The sequence below is a fragment of the Lagopus leucura genome, unplaced genomic scaffold (genome assembly GCF_019238085.1).
Source record: "Lagopus leucura isolate 7727_CA_CO unplaced genomic scaffold, USGS_WTPT01 Super-Scaffold_73, whole genome shotgun sequence".
NCBI classification, from domain to species: Eukaryota; Metazoa; Chordata; class Aves; order Galliformes; family Phasianidae; genus Lagopus; species Lagopus leucura.
Window position 1 is genome coordinate 85900201 of NW_024962252.1, and position 17616 is coordinate 85917816.

General features: G+C 40.7%; 1 protein-coding gene across 3 annotated transcripts in view; it reads right to left on the bottom strand.

Moving 5' to 3' along the window:
- Positions 1-177: 177 nt before the first annotated feature.
- The window catches only part of TP53BP2 (tumor protein p53 binding protein 2), a 41338-nt gene continuing 23899 nt past the window's right edge, over positions 178-17616 (bottom strand). For all 3 annotated transcript variants that reach the window (XM_042895199.1, XM_042895200.1, XM_042895201.1), the window contains 13 exons: positions 16096-16270; positions 14566-14747; positions 13985-14149; positions 13359-13596; positions 11150-11275; positions 10633-10769; positions 9435-9918; positions 8290-9071; positions 6381-6518; positions 5629-5762; positions 4735-4901; positions 3394-3593; positions 178-955 (listed from right to left, as the gene is read on the bottom strand). In XM_042895199.1, the coding sequence (XP_042751133.1) occupies positions 914-955; positions 3394-3593; positions 4735-4901; positions 5629-5762; positions 6381-6518; positions 8290-9071; positions 9435-9918; positions 10633-10769; positions 11150-11275; positions 13359-13596; positions 13985-14149; positions 14566-14747; positions 16096-16270 (2970 nt within the window). In that variant the 3' untranslated portion in view covers positions 178-913. The remainder of the gene's footprint in view (positions 956-3393; positions 3594-4734; positions 4902-5628; positions 5763-6380; positions 6519-8289; positions 9072-9434; positions 9919-10632; positions 10770-11149; positions 11276-13358; positions 13597-13984; positions 14150-14565; positions 14748-16095; positions 16271-17616) is intronic.

Here is a 17616-nt window from a genome sequence, read left to right on the forward strand (position 1 = left end):
AACTATCAGGTAAGGCTTAAATACAGAAATTAATTTTTAATTAATTGGTGTGGGGGGGTATGAATAGAGAAAGTAATTGAATGTGACCATAATGTAGAACAGCAGTGTGTCATTTAGCAACATTTTCAGATGGTCTAATAGAAGCTTTACAGGAAAGCACCCAGAGATGAAGCTTTCTTAAGACACAAAAGTTTAATGGTATCACGGTCAAGTAAAAACAAGTAAGTTGTCAAGGACTACAGAAAGTTTCTACATTTAGTTTTAAAAGTAAAAAAGGCAATAAATACATGAGACTTTTTGCAAAAAGAGGAATCTAAAACTACATTGTCAGTTAGAGCACATAATATTTTGAGTACATAGAATTCCTAAGATGCTACAGCATTTTAGAAGTTATTGCTTACTGGATTGGTCACATGTTTTCCACTGCTCAGATGCACTTCAATTTCACTTCTTCAGCAAATGTTCTCTTCCAACGATAAGCATTTGGGTTCTGCGCACGTACTTTTCTAATTTCTCCCATCTGGAAAAAGCCTCGGGACAAAGCTGGTTGTCTGTCTCATGACAACTCCTTCAATGGTACACTGAAAAGCTTCTTGTACTTAATGCAGAAAAGTGTGAAAGTCTTTTCTGCCACGCTTGGAGAAATCAAAGTAGGTACCTCAACATTTGGCTTGCTTAGACCACAGGCAGAATAATTCTGTTTGCTTGCAAGCGCTATTTCAGCTTGTAGAATGCCCTCCTCTATTTGCTAATGTATCAATCCTTCATTTGTTTTCAAAGCACATTCTTCATCGTTTCAAATTACACTGTCATTGAAATAAGTCTCATGATACTGGAACCAACACAGAATGATTTTTTTCTTTGCAAGTCATCCACGATTAGCAAGCACTTCAAGAATCTGGCATCTGTTACTTCATGCCAAGCTTCTTTGTCTAGGCTTAATCCTTGGGTACAGCTGAGGGTAAAACAGAAATGGGATTTAAAATTTTAGTGCTTAAAAAGGTTACTTTTTTTTTTTCTTAAATTTCTCTCTGGTAATACAATTCTAATATAATCCTGAGTAGGAAAAGCATACTTACAGAAAACACTCAGAGCACTAACAAAAGTAAATTCAGCAACCTTAGACAAGCTTAAAAATTACTAACCTTGTCAGTACAAAAGGAAGGCATTGAAAAGCACAGACCAGCTCTGCCCAGGTGGGTGGGCTAAGAGAACTGTATGGTTTGTAAGTCAAGAGACTTTTGTGCTCAGTGAGGCATTGTTTTTTTTTTTTGTTAATCTGCTTTATAAAGGGAAATAGAGAGGTACTGAAGTGTTTTGTTTTCAGTCTCTTTATGCACATCAGCCTTTACAGATCTACAGCTTTGGGCCATCTGGAAACATCTGGCTGCAAAAGGGCCACAGAAACGTAAAAGCCACACATTGATTAGCAGATAGCGAGTAGCCACTTAAATTCACCCCGAGTAGCCACTTAAATTCACCCCGATGCCTGGCTGTTAATCAGTGTCTGCCACCTCACAGCCCTTCAGCTACATTCTGCCATTCACCTGTTCTGAGTACGCATATGGAGGTACAGAGGTTCCCCAGCCTCAGCTATAGCGTAACGATGGATGTGATATGACTTGATGCAGTACACAGAAGAGTTGAGTTTTTGGGAAGCTCTTAGACCTCACTTGAAAAGGGCTTTGGAGCAACTCCTACTGTGCAAAGCATGGCTACTGATGTACAGAAATAGAAGGATGCACTTCATTCAATTAGGAAGGATGCACCCGCCATGCTCTAAGCTGTAACATGTCTACCTTACATACTGCTGTTTTTCAGGTGAAGTTCTTAAAGATATTCTCTTCCCCATTTAGGGGAAGGCTCTAGCTTTCTTCTTACTCTTAATTGAGCACAAAGCTCAATAAGCTAATAATTGATTAATAGAAGACCAGCAAATTCACTCAAAAGATTTGTCTCAGCCTGATAATTGTGATTTCACCCCAGCAGAAATGAAGTCAGTCTTCAAAAGATTTTGTTTGGCATTAAGCAGTCAGTATTTTGACAGTATCATCCTATTTGCATTCAGTTTTAGAGCTCTTGCACAGCTTAGCGAGCTACTGAGTCACTAAGAAGGGCAGAATACTGAGGCAGATTAATTCATCCTTGCTTTTCTTCTGTGCACCCAACTGCAAAAGGATGAAGAAGCTGTGATAAAAGTACAACTTAATATAGTGAACTACCAAACATTTTTATCTAGGCTTAACAGCTTAGCCTGGATTTCAGCTGCAACATTAAGAATCCAGGAACTGTTTTTTGAAAGCAACAAAAAGAATACTCAGGTGATGATACTAGAACAACTGAATGGGTAGTTGTTCCAAAGGTTCTGTTGGGATTGTGCTGCTAAAGAAGGAGGAGTGGGCCCTAGTCTGAGTTGTGCTGCCTTGTACTTTTCATTGCAGAAGCACAGGTGTTCCTCTATTTTTGAACACCTGTGCTCAAGGCTGTGTGCAAGTTCATGAAGAAGCTATACATGCCCAGTTCACCATGTGGCAGGAAAAAAAAACTTTATTGTGCAGGGCTGAGGCTACTTTCAGTTCAGAAATGTTTACATTTGGAGAGGAAAAACTCAGCAGAAATTTTCTTTTATGCAGTACTTTACATTACCTTGTGGGTAGGAGTGACCTGACAGTGATATAGAAATGAAAACTAATTTTGCATTAGATAAAGCAGCTCTGTAAAGTCTAGCAGCTTAGGAATATACACACCATCTGCATGAGGAAGGAAGACCAGCCTCTTTCAAGCATCATACATCAATCAGATAAAATTCACAGCAGTTAATCTTTAGCATCAGCTGAAGCTCTCATCTCCTGCAGCAGGCATGCTGGATATGTAGATAAAAGCTTAACAGAATTTTTAATGTGTCCATCTGCTGCAGTTTTCTAGCAAGCAGGCCATGAGAAGTATGGTAACATAGCTGAAAAAATCCATTATTTGCAAACAATTGTTTTTGTTCAAAAAAAAAAAAAAAGGTAGCAGAGAAAGGGATGAATCGTCCTTAATCCAAGTGCCTGCTCTGCAGGTCTACTGTGCCTACCCATGTACCACTTCTCAAAAGAGGGGAAGCCCTGTTCACATACTTTTTCCTTTCAGATAATGAGACAAGGTTACTATTACAATCTGACATGTATAGCAGGGCAGCAATGCATGTTCTGTGCACCCGTTAATATCATCTAGTGGGTATCTAAACAAAGGGTGTGACTTCACTCTCCTCTGGAATAAATGGAGAACTTCAACTCCTGCCTTTACACTTTTTAAACCACATGTAACTTAGATGTGTGAGAAGGATGTTGTGAATATTTCACATAACATTTTGTTTTTTTAAACTGACTCCAAAAAATAACAAAGACTCACCCCAAGCAGATTGCGGGGAACGTAGCCTTCCTTGTCATTCAGCCGTGCCCACCACCACTCAATCTCATCTTCATCCTCCCGGCGCAGGATTGTCATGCAGTCTCCTTCTTTCATTGAGAGCTCATCATCATTCTGAGCCTCATAATCCCACAGTCCATAAATCACTCCTTTGTTCATTATTCCCATTTTCTCCTGGACTCCTGCAATATGAAAAATATACAGCAGCTCAATTTAAAAGATACCAAAAAAAAGACAGTTGGAAATACTGTACAAGAGCACAGCAGCAATCCAGGAAAAATATCTTAATGCCTTCAATCACGTGTAGCTCCTTTTTGTCACCAGCCTGCCAAAAGTCAGCCGGGGAACTGGCAGTATTGCAAAGTCAGCCTCTGCACACAGCAGGCAGATTTCTTCTCTACATCATGTTCAGATAACATGAGGTAACAGGAAGGGAACATGAGTAGAGCACTGATTGATAAGAGGCAAGATTTTCACATTGGTGTTCACATTTTCCATACATAAGTGATGAACACGAAGCCCCTGTTTGTACTCTTAATTCATCAGTCATCCCCTTTCTGTCATGGGGAGATCGCTCCACCTGCTTATGCTGACTCCCACTTTCATCTTACTGCCTGGGTGCTATTTTCTGCCTGCGTCACTTTGCTTTTTACCTTTAAAACAAGCCTCCTTTTATACCTATGCTTGAAACACCTGCTTGCTTTTGGTTAAGTCTTCAACCACTCCAATATCTGTTGGAGGGACAACACAGCAAGGCATAAGCAATGCAGGAAGTTCCTGGAATACATGGAAGATAACCTCCTTCTCCAGGCAATAGGGAAGCCCTCAAGGAGAGGTGCTATACCTCACCAACAAGATGGGGGCCATTAGGGAATGTGAAGCTCAAGGGCAGCTTTGGGCCTCTTTGGTCCAAGTCTGCTTGGTAAGAGTTCCATAAGATAAATCCCTGGAGGGAAGAAGAGACCAAGAAAGCTAGTTGATACTTAAGAATCACCTTCTGCAAGCTTAGGAGCAATGCATCTCAACAGAGAAAGCCAGGTAAAAACATCAGGAGGTCTGCATGGATAACAAGGACAAACTCAAACACTAGGTGGAAGCCTGTGGAGGGTGGAAGCCTGAGAGAATACAGAGAAACTGTCCAAGCAGAGATCAGGTAAGGAAAGCTAAATCCCAGACTGAACTAAATTTGGCTAGAGACATCAAGGGCAACCAGAAAAGCTTCTGTAAATACATCACGAATAAAAGGAAGACTAGGGAAAATGTAAACCCTCTCTGGAAGGAAACAGGAGACCTGGTTACCCCAGGATGGTTGTCATCACGTACCATATAAGAACTGGGAACACTGTGTGTAGCCTTCCTCCATTTCCTCACACTTGTCTGCAGCTGTCTGCATGTCGCTGTAGGTCATAGCAAATACAGCTGCACCTGACTCCACCAGGAACTTGCACACCTGCACATTATTGCAAGATGCTGCACAGTGCAATGGGGTCCTGTAAGCCAAGAAGATGAGAAAATTATTATTCATAGCAGTGCTTACAGGCTCTTTGGAGTAAATAACCATCATGTGTGACCGCCAGCAATCAGTACTGCATATCACTGAGGACTTGCCACCCTGAGTTAAGTGCTTCGGGTAGGAAGAGCAATTGCTTTTCACAGTTCAGGGGTTACACCACCAAGAGCTGCCCAAGCCCTGAAGCTGCATATGAATCTCTATAGTAACATTATGCTTTGTTAATCCACCAACATTTTAAGAATGGTCACCAAGGCAATAAGAAAGCAATAAAAAACAAAAAAAGGAATAACCCACACTCAGGAACCCTCCCGAAATCACAGCCTATTACAAAATTGACAGCGACTTCAAAACGTGATCTGGTGACAAGTACAGGTAATTGGAATAATTGCTGAGGGACAACAAGCATCTTTCTTCAGTCTTGGGCATTAGACACTTCTGTTACAGATGAAATTAACAGTAAATCACCTTCCCATACAATTCTATCAATAAGCTATCTTAGCATCCTTTAAGAAGTATTTGCAACTCACTATCTGTTACTTGCCTAGAGTGCAGATGGTAGGCTTTCTAACTTAGTCTCATTTTTGCATCGTCTGAGTAATGGAAAGAGAACTAAGGAAAGTTTGTGGGGCTACACACTGCTCAGAGCACAGTCACCTGTGGGCTGGCAGACAGCACCATAAGGTACAACTTAAAGAAAGCCTTACCATCCATCACTGTCTGCAGCATTTACATTCACACCAAACTGCACCAGGAACTTAACAATTTCTGTGTGCCCAGCACACACAGCGTTGTGCAGAGCAGTAATTCCTTCATCGTTGGGCATGCTTGGATCTTCAACCTATCCAGTCAGAAAAAGGAACCATTCAGAATCTCTACAATAAATGTCTATGTACAAAAGTGAGCAATCCTCTTCTGAAATAGAATTATGGCTCAAAATCCTATGGGGGATATCGTCAACAGGAAGAAAGCTACAGCAGTAACCCATCTCACCAGAAGATTCACATATAAGCTTATAGCCTCCATTTAACACTGAGAAGCTAAACTGGTTCAAAGAAGCAGTAAACAGATAACATAGCAAAAGGTTTTATAATAAATTTCAAGGATTTGCCTATTGACTATAAGCACAATTTATCTGAATAGGAGGCAAAAGTACTGTAAGAAAATGGGTGATAAATCCTCTCCTGCACATTTACAGTTCTGGTGCAAAATACCAGATTGGATTTAACACAGACAAACCAGCCTTCAAGTGACCATTTCCTACTAGGACTGCTTTCCATCCTCTCAAGGGCAGATCTCTGTTATGCACTGCTATTTTAGCTTCTCAACCCCATCTAGAAAAGCTGTGACAGCCCAGTTGGAACTGGGATTGCTAGTCTTTCTGTTAGAAGGCAGCATTTGAGTTAGACTAGATGACTTCCAAAGTCCTTTCCAACTCAAACAAGTCTAAGATTCGTACCTCATAAATGATTCTCTGCACAAGGTCAAACTCCCCCTCCAATGATGAATCCAGAAGCAGTGCAAGGGGGTTGAACTTTACTCTCATTCCATGAGCAATTCTGTCAGAGCCGGCCTTACGCAAATTTGTCCTCTTCCCCTGTGAGAAGGTAGCACAGTTACAGGACATTTTTACTGGAAGAACAAGAATACAAAGTCATGCACTTGAGAACAACGGCAGAAATAAACAAGTCAGTGTTTAATGTGAAATAGGCTATTTTCTACCACTTCTACCACATAATGAACACAGCAGGTTATAACAGATCTCTGCCATTATTCCAGGCAAGGTTCCTATATTCAACTCAAACAACACCTTGACCAAACTCCTCAAAATCCCAAAACTTTCAGATCCCTAAAAATCAGGGAAAAAAATTTGTTTTCAGATTATTTTAGCATTAGCTCTCAGGGCTATTAAACAAAACAAGAAACTGGAAAGACTGTATCAAGTAACACAGAGTCTCTTTGGGTTTTGTTATGTTTTAAGTTGAGATGCTAAGTTAAGCAGAAGTTAACAGGAACAGAAACAGTTAAGGAAAATGATTCTGGTAAGCCTGTAGAACCAAATGTAGAACGGCTTTAGATGCTCCCAGTGATACTGGAAAGCAAGCATTTCTATAGCTTAATTTGTACTCTTTCCTGTAGAGAATATGCATACATTAGATCAGAGCTCTCCCCAGCTGGCTGTGCAGCAGCAATAAACACCATTCATAAGGCTATGCAAATTCCCAACAGATGTCCAAGCAAAGATGAACAGAAATGACTCATGTTTTGCAAGAGCAAGCATGTGAAGATGGAAGCTTTATAAGAGATTCCCAGAAAATACTCTCCTGCCCACTGACTTATGCGTGTATCAAAAGCACGGGCTTTTTAAAGAAAGACTTAGTCAGCACAAACCAGATCTTAAATATGAAGTTGGGTTGGTTTCTTCTCATAATAGCAGAATTATTACAAAGCCAACCAGAACAGAGTTTATACAAATTAGGAAATCCTACTGTTCAAGTTTCCTCGCTAAAGGGAGGAAGGACAGTCTCAAAAGCATGAAAACTTGCAATGACTATTCCAAGGCTAAAAAAAACAAAAAAAGCATGCTAAAGCTTTTAACTCCTCAGCATTGAAGTGATGGAGGAATAAAATTCTTTCATCATATGGTTATTAATATTCTATTCATTATAAATTTGAAAAAAACTCTTCAAGGAATCAAAAGTATTAAAAATTTCTGTTCTAGAACAGTGAGATAACACCATATTACACACACAGACATATTTCCCAAACAAACAAGACTGCCTTAACCTTAGCCCAAAGGGGCTCCATTTGACTTGAGAAGTAATTGATGTCAAATTAAAGTTCCTAAATAAATGAATCAGAAAACATTTCAGTAGAAAAAAATGCAAGCAGCTACCTCCAAATGAGTTACTAAAGCAGAAACTAAAGGAGTAAATTCCCCCTCACTTTTCAAGCAGTGCACTTACAAACAAACGGAAACTAATTCCCTTAATCCTGGATTGCATCTCATATGAGCAAAAGGGGGAAGGGCTCTGAAATATGTATTGCCTCAAAAATAGTTTAATTTCTTTAAGAAGGAAGTATAGTTTGGACATAACAAGCAGACTTCTATAAGGAATAGTTTAGAAAGCTCAGAAGAGTTCTATTTGTGTATCAAACTCCATTTAAACTTCATGTCATTCTCTTCAGAGATTACAGAGGCTTTTCATTACTGTTATTGAAAACTGATACCCATAGAGATACTTTTAGCCTGTTTGCACAACAGTTCTCCTACATCCACTTAATGTCTACAATAGGAAAGACAGGATTTACAGCAGAGCTTAGGGTGACTCACAGAGCGCTCAAGTTATAGGCTAGCCAATACTCACAGGAGGTAAGGAGAACTGCCCTGTAACTTCAGGAGGCCGCATACTGAATGAGTCCTCTCCCAAACTCTCTGGCTCCCCTGATGGATATGGAGGTGGTGGGTATGGAGGATACTCCTCCATGTATACTTCCAGTGGTAGCGGGGCCTCATGGCTCGGTTCTTCCATTTTTGGCTGCATGGACTCATCACTATCCGATACCCCTTCAGGTACTGGGTCTAAAGCAGTGGAGGGAAGAACAGCTTCGCTCTGATCTGCTGGTATGTTTTCTGCTTCCTCAGCAATGGTTGGTTCAGGCAGAGAAGAAACAGTTTCTTTCTCTGGTTCTGCACTTGCGTAAGGATTTGGGATTTCCACTGGGCTTTCAGGACTGACAGCTGATGCCGTCTGTTTGGAGGGATGCGATGGAGCTGAGATTGTCTCCATAGCAGCCAGAGTCGTCCTCTGATACAGCAGCTTTTGAATATTGGGGCCGTTAGGTCCCTCTGGCTCAGTAATGGAGCTACGTTTCTTCAGTGGTCTGGGCGCGTTGGACAGCTTCTTCCGTAGTGCTTCCAAATCAGCGTCACTTTGGTTGCGGTACGGATTGGACAGAAAAGGCAGCAACTTGGTTGGGCTGAGGGGACGGGGGATTCGCTCTGTTTCGTGACTTTCATGAGCAGAAGCTGTCGTTTCCATCTCAGGCTCTGGACTGCCTGGTTTGCCTTGCAGGTTTGAGTAGATGTTCTCTGTCTGCGGCAGCTGATTCTGTACACCTGCTCCTGCCATCACAGGCTTGCCATATACTAGAGAGTCAGAGAATGGCAGGGAAGAAACAACTGTGAAAACCTGATTGATAAGCCTATCAAGAACATGCAACTCCATTCACCTGCCTAAGGCAGAGAAGCACAACAGTAGAATCGACGAAACAGAATTCAACTTTTAACCAGGTTTACCGTCATCATTAACTTAGAGACGGAAGACAGGTACTTCGTGCTCTTTGATAATGTTTATTTACAACATGCAAGATCCACCTGAGATTCTTGCAGCTGCACTAACTTGCTGAACTGCCCCCCAAGAACAGCTTTGTACCCACTACCCACAGATTAAGGGGAAAATAGCTCTGAGGTTTATGAAAACAGAAGAGAGGTAAAGAGCTACAAGCTTACCACTAGGGAAGTGTGGTGCTCTGGTCTGTGCCCTTGTCAAAGCACTTTGCACTGCTTGCTGGAAGTTCTTCCCAGGAGTCTGCTGTTGTGTGTACATACTATAAATTGAACTTGCAGCCACAGTTTGTGGCTTTCGAAATGGAGGCAGTGAGTTCTCTTTCGATGGCTGAGGGGTAAAAGGTCTTACAGCAGCTGCTGGGGGACTCTCCTGTTTGGAGGAGGAAAGAATTTGGTCCTGGCTAGAGGAAGGACCTACAGGGGGTACGGAAATCCGCTGTATCTGCTGAGGATGGGAGGGCTGTTGTGCCACTGGCTTTTGTTTGCTTCCCACAGATGCGACAGCCAAAGGCAACTTCTGTAGGTTGCCATCCAACTTCGGGTCAGAAAGTTGCTGGTGACTGGCTTGACCAAAATAAGGCAAGTTTATCTGTTTTGGTTTAGTGGGGACAGGAGGTGGTACCTTTGTTACGTTTTTATTGGCTGTCTGAAAGGAAAAGAAAAAAAAAAAAAAAAGCACATTAAGAAATCTGCTGGGAAGGACCAAAGATCCCCAAAAGACAACACAGCATCTAGCACTTGTACCATCTCTGCAAAACTGTTTACAGTCTTGTTGGATACATGAAGACACTTCTCCAAACATTTTATCAACTTAGTTACACCTAAGGAGACCCTGTTCTCCTTAATTCCTTCTGTGGCAACCATGTTCAAAATTTCAAGTGATGACTGGGCACAGTAATTACTCTAAAAATAGCAGAGGACTCATTACAATCTGTATGGAAATAAATTGTTTCCAATGTACCACCTGACATTCTCAGTTATTTTATGTTACTCCACACCTACACAATCATATCATTCCCTTGTGCAAAGATTTAGGTGGGAAGTCTTGCTGCAACCAACCACGTGAAGGATGTTGATAAATTGAACAATGGAACAGGTATGTAAATGATTTTAAAAGCCTCTGTACGTTCAGCCTTTGGAAAAAAATACCCACATGCACACTAGCACAAGTAACACTGCTATTTTATGTCATAAATCAAAATGTATGAGAAATTTTTCTCCCTAGGAGAAGTTTTTTCAAAGACAACTTTTCAAATAGCTTCCTGATAGCACTTTCTGTAAAGCTGTGTAGTAATCTCCATCCATGTAGGAAAACTTGGCAAAGTTCAGAGCTGCGCAGCAGTTTGTGTTCCCTGCATACCTGAGCTTCTCGCAAAAGATCTTCGCTGCTCTGGTTCTTCCTTAGTGTACCCAGCCCAGCAGACTGATCCACAGAATCAAACATTGAGAACGGACGTACCTTCTTCTCTTTGTCTCGTAAAAAAGCATCTCCTTCACCTGTTGTTAAACAGAAAGATTTTTTTTTTAAAATGGCGACAACTGTAGGAGTAAGAATCCTGTTCTGTGCAAAACTCAAGACTGTGTATCCAAGGGATGCTTTTCTGTACCCTTTCTTCTGTAGTAAGGACTCAAGGGCACGCCAACTGCAGTCTTGCTAATCAAACGGAAGCATTTCTGAGGCATTAGTATCTACTTCACCTCCTCAAATAAGGTATCTTAAAAAAAATCCCTGCAATGCTGCACTGCAGCCTATATGACAATATCCTTTAACTTTCTGTGCTCTCAATCGTACTATTCAGTGAGGCATGTTTAGGGAAAACAGATGCCATTAACTTGAGTCTCCATATTTTAAGATTAGCCAAGCACAGAGAGCCTACCTTGACCTTCACCAGCCACAACTCCCTTTCCTGAAGTCAAGGCAGATCCTTGACTTAAATGATTGTCTGTATTTAAGCTACTCCACTCAGCAGATGGGGAAGGTTTTGAACTGGGTACCACAGAACCTAGGAGAAAACAAATGAAACAGTTTAAATGAAAATGAAAGTTTAAAGCTATATTTTGTTTTATTTACTTATTTACTGGAGAGTGGAGTTTTTTGGAGTTTTGTTTTTTTAGGAGGAGTCAGTCCAGACAGTATACAAGCATCAAACACAGAATAACTACTCTGGAAAACCATCACTTCAGGTTCTAGTTCATAGAATCATTTAAGTTGGAAAACAACCTGAAGAACAAGTCCAAGTATCCATCTAACTACCAAGTCCAGTACTAAATCATATCCTACAGTGCCTCACTCACCTATTTCTTAAATACCTCCAAGGATGGTGATTCTAGCACCTCCATTGGAAGCTTGTTCCAATGGCTCACCACTGTTTCCTGTGAGAAGGTAGAACAAAACCTTCCTGATACCCAATCTAAACCTCCCGGAGTGCAAATTTCAGGACTTTTCTTCATGTCCTATTACTTGTCACTTGAGAAAAAAAGACTGACAGCTACCTTCACTACAACTTCCTTTCAGGCAGATGCAGAGAATGAGGTCTCCCCTCCCGCTCCTTTTCTCTAGATTGAAAAATCCCAATTCCCTCAGCCCCTCCTTATACATCTTGTTTTCTAGTCCTTTCACCAACTTCATTGCTCCTCTGAACACGTTCCAGTAACTCAAAATCATTCTTGTAGTGAGGGGCCCAAAAGTGAACGCAGTACTCAGGGTACAGTCTCACCAGAGCCACGTACAGGGGGACAATCACTTCCCTTGTCCTGTCAACCACCAGGGCATGCTACTGGCTCATGTTCAGCTGACTGTTGATCATCACCCCAGTAGGGGGTGGAAAAGATTATGCATCAAAGAAAAAAAAAAAAAAAGTGATGCATTAAAGCAGAAATAAATCCTGGTAGTGATACCCGTAACAATAGAAAATCATTTGTGTGTTCAGTGCATATACAGGCATTGCATTAAAGTTGATCTTTATGTTCACTGGAGTAGATACTCAGTCTGCTTCAAAAATAAGATTACAACTTGTAATAGAACCTGAGAGAAATAGGTTGCATCAGCTACTGCTGTAAGCGGTATCCAGCTCAAATATTAGTGATGAGCAGAAAAGGAGAAATTATCAGATATCCTCTCTCTAGCAAAACTGTCATTTTGCCCAAATGCTAGAAAAGGCATGGTGGCTTAGTTCAATTAGCACACTACCATACACCCCTGCGGCAAACATTTGGATTTTGTACAGATCAGAGCTAAAATTCCAACCTAGTAATTTTAGGATCTAAACTTACATAAAACCAAACCAAACTGTTCCCCATCCTCTAACAGAGAAGAAGAAACTTAGTACTTTATAAACATCAGCCAGCACTGGAAAGGGGAGAGGGATGAAGGAACAGAACTCTTCTATGAGCACAGCTTGTTTTTCCTTTTGAGATTTGGGTTTCTTTATCTCCTGTTGAAAAGCAACTCTGAAAGATACCAACAGAAAAGGTGTTTTCATCTCCGAGTTTCTTCTGATTCCTGCTCTCTGAGCTGAACTGTATGTCATAGGAAAGAACCAAAGAGAAACCAGGCAAACCTCCACCAGCGCTCAGTGCCAGGCTCCACATCAGGAGTGGGACAGCTGTGGTCAATCCACACTTTTGTGTCACCAAAACTTCAGCAAAACTTCATTTCTATTTCTATGTTAGAATCAATTGCCACCTTTATAATATTTCTTGTAATATTTGTTAATCTTTTACATATGTCATTTCAGAAATGCATTATCAGAAAACTTGACTTTGTTAGTTATTCAGGCCAGACAACAGGTTAGCCATGTGCGTGCTAGAACTGCCACTAAAACTTGAGCAAGTATTTTTGTATATTTAGGAGAACGTTATGAGAACAAGAAAAACACAGAAGATTAATCATCCTATGTTCTATGCTGTATCACATCTCAGATTAATCTGTAAGAGGATTACTTCATCTTTAAACACATTTAATCCTACAGCCTCAGTGCTTGTAAAATACATTCATGGGTCAGGATAATTCCAAGAAGACTTGGAATGAATGGTGAATTAGAATAAAATAGTTTTAGAGAATAAATATTGATTGTAAGTTATTACCTGCAGGAACCTTAGCTTGTGAACTGCTCCCAGCTCGCATGTTCGGCAAAGTTTGTGTTTTCAATGGACCATCAGATGCCTGCAAAGCTTGAGTCCCATCTGAAAATGCTGGCTTCACCAAGAGTTCAGGTCTGGAAGCAATACGTGGCATAGTAGAGGACTGGATATAAGGACCAACTGCTGCCACTCGGCTTGGAGCAGAACCCACTGCCTGAGGTAGATTCCCATCAGAAGAAACCTTAAAAAAAATTAAGAAAAAAAAATGTAATTAACTGTATGCTGTACAAGAAGTCTGAACTAGAAGTCAAAAAGTATAAAACAAATGCAAAATTATATTCAAGTACTAAAAAAGAAGCTTTCTTAGAAGCCTCAGCAAATATAAATGATGCAGTAATAAAATCTGAAAAAAATTCCACAACGTAAGATGTCATCTTGTTCATAAACAGTAAGTAGGTTAGCATCAATGTACGATGAGAAGTACTTTAATAATACAAGACTTCCACCATGAATGGAGAAAAACTACACATCTAGCATCTGAACAGCCCTCCCCAAGCAAGCTTTCACTTTAGTCCATATGTGCCACAAGTAAAAGCTTTTTTTTGGTAACTGAAGAATCCACCACTTACTGGTACATTCTCTTTCTGTTGCAGAGCTGCCTTTTTCTTCCACAGGCGCTCCCGCAGCTCATTAACACGCTTGTCCATGACTGCCACCTCTGAGTTGCGCTTGTTCAAACACTCCCTCTGTTGCTGCAGCTTGGCATTCTGCTCCTGGTTCAGTTTGTTCCTCAGCTGAATAAATTCACGAGGGGGGGGAGAAGCAGGAAGAGGGGAGAAGGAAAACAACACAAACATCAAAACAAATTAACTTTCAGGATGGGGATAGGGGACAGGAAACAGCTATGAAGAGAGAAACTTTCTGAGAAGTCAAGTCTTGCTTGACTCCCAAAACTACATGCCGAAACAGACTATATTCTCCTGAGATTATATTCTGAAAAAAAATAAATAAATAAAAATGCTGGGTCATCTCCAAACTGCCTTCAAGGTCAAGGCTGAGTGTTCTGTCCCTTCTCTACCTTGAGCTCAACACAGCCGGCCCTGCACTCACAGCCCTCAGAAACTGCAGAGCTCTGCTCAGAGCAAGGGCACGGGGTTTCCTCCCAATTAGGCAAAAAGCCACCCAGTCAACTTCCCACCCACCACACTACCTGCAGCTCCTTGTACAGGCGGTCGAGCTCAGCTACAGCCGACTGGTTGTCGTGGTAGCCATCAATCCGGCCGTTCTTCAGCATCTCCAGCTGCCTGGTGAGTTCCTCTACCTTTGAGACCGCCAGCACCAGCTCACGCTGCTTTTGCTGGAACAGGCTGTTCATCTGTTCAATCTCCTCCACTGAAGAGGGCGAGAGAGCACAATAGCTGCCCTGAGAAACGGCCCAGCGTGGGCTGCTTCCAAGGCAGCACGACGGGGGCACAGATCAGCTGGCTGCTGCAAGCCTGTGGCCCCTGGAAAAACAGCTCTTTCTTGAGGGAGCTGAACAAGCAAACTCGGCAGCAAGGCAACAGAAAGTCTGTCTGCTCAGAGCACACAGGCAGAGCTGCTAAATTCACATAATGCTAAGATTCCACAGAAGGATGCTCACTCAAACAAGGCAAATGCATGATGCTCAAAAATCTTGAGTTTACGTCAGAGGAATGACAGATAACAATGACAAAACACTCAATCTGTTACACTAAACAAAGCCTTTTTAGGGTTTATCACACATGGTCATCAACAGCTGTTCTCATTATTCAAAACTGTAGTATTTTAGAATAAAACCTGAAGAACAGGGAATTGTTCAAGCAAGTGCCAAGACCAGACCTGCTGGGGGTGGTGCAGGGAAGCAGATACACATGCTATGTAGTCTCAGCTCTCATTCCCTTGTGTTACTTTGCTGTTTTTCTCTTCCTTTAAACTGAGTTGCATTACATAAAATAAATATTGGACAGAATACATATTTTTCCCATAGAAAGTCTTTTGCTTTCATCTGTAAAGATTTTTTTTTTTTTTTAAAAAGAAAAAAGCATAAAGACTGCAACTAATAATAATAAGCAACGTGTTTTCATTGAATACACACAGAAACAAGTTCTGCATGGTATGGATACAGAGGAAGGAAAAGAGAGGACGGAGAATGTATTTCAGACATGAAGTCTGAAACAAAACATTTAATACTGCAGTTCAGCAAGTTGATGCAAACACTCTACTAGTACTGTAGAAAGCCAGACATTAGCCTGATTTTTCTGATTGAAAGTATACAGCCACTAAGTTACCTCTTTCTTAAGAGGAAACATAGGTAACGTGCCAAGCAGCTCACAGTTTTGTTCGGGGCCAAAAGGAAAGCCTAACAGCCTAAAAACATAAGGTATGAACATAAAGGATAGAAAAACTTACTTTGGTGCACAAAAGTATTCAAGTAAGGAAACAATCTACACTGAAATTGAAGAACAGAAATGGTAAGCTTAAAACTGGAGGGAAATACACTTGTGACATTTTGAAATACAATATGAAAATACTTTTTTTTTTTCCCCCTGGGTCATTCAGGAATTCTTTTGGTAAATAAAAGACATGAAAATTAAGATTAACTTTTCTTGGAATACTGCAAGTACCTCTTCTGAATCACTGAAATCCCCACAGATTTCAGAGTTCCAAGAACTATGCTCCATGAAAAAGCACAGGCTACCTTCTGCAAGCAACAACTTACCTAACTTCCCATTGCTGAGCCTTTTTTGCTCCACATGGCCTTTCAACGCTCTTACTTTCTTAAGTTTGGCTTCCTGATTCTCAGCAATTTCCTTTAATCGCTTCAGCTTTTCCTGTTCAGCAGCTTGCTGTTGCTGCCGCTGATCTTGCTGCTTCAGGAATTTCAGGCGCTGTTCCTGCAGGCAAGGCAAGGAATTCATTTATTTTTAAAGTGAATTAATGGTGAAATACTGACAGAAACAATCTTAAAACTAATATACAATTGCCACCACATCTCTGGTCATCAGTTACTTCAGCTGAGCATTCTGACTTCTCAGAGCATCAAGGAAAGCTTTTGAGACCAGGTCAAGCACCTCCCAATGCCCACAGTATATATGTAATCCCCAGTACAGGCACCACTACAATGCAGTGCAAGAGTCTACTGAAACAAAGGCAGTATCCACATCAAACAGTCTCTAGTACATTTTTCTTCCATTAAATTGCTCAAAAGACTTTTAATTTAAGAAAAATTTTAGCATTCACGTTCCATGCTGTTTGCCTATTTCATTTAATGACTACTTGTTCTTCATTAGCTGGAACTAATCATTATTTCTTTTATCATATGACACATTATTTTTCAGCATGACTTAATGTCAATTAGACATTCTTTCTATATAAAGTATTTCATAAACTACAGATCATGTCTGTCACTCTTTCTACTTCCTCTGGTTCCATTAGGACTTCTCAAGAATGGTGATCACAGACCAGCAAAGCTTTGAAATCTCACCCTTTCTAGGCAATAGTCAACATTGCAACACAGAACAACTCAAGATACAGGATAACTTTTATAGTGATTTGGTTCCACTTATGCAACGGACAATTGGAGAGGATGCTTTCACTTCTCCAAGACTGTAAGAGTAGGGTGGTGCACCATCAGTTTCTATACACAGATATCCAGAGTTTAGAGCTAAAATAAACCACTAGATCATCTACAGAGACTTCCTTTAAGTTAGTGGCAATTATATATGGCTTTCAGTTCTGAACATATGTCATTTCAGTAGTAGGAAAGCTGCTAAGACCTTCCCAAGCATCCAAAGACTAACTGCCATGACTACCGGTGGCTACTAACATTAGAATGCAACATTTTTCCCAAAGGAAAATATGCCTTAAAATTTAAAAAAAAAAAAAAAAAAAAGAAAAGAAAAAAAAAAACCAATTGTATTTAGAAACACAGACTCCTGTGTGTTTTGACTAAAAAAAGGAAAAGGAAAAAAAGTGAGCTTGTTTTCCAGAGAAAGCCAGGCAACACCTGCAATACATACACTAGTTTAGAGACAATTCTATAAAGGGAAATGTAAAAAAAAAAAAACCACACCTAAAAATCCAACCACAGGTATTACAAGCCATGTCTAAAAAGAAAGTGTTTTCTTCCCTTCCAAACCTATTTTTAATACTGCATTTGATTTCAGAAGGCAGGAAAGAGGCAATGAACAGTGTGTCTTCAGAATAAAGACAGCTTTTCAAACACCTTTAGAAAGTACTG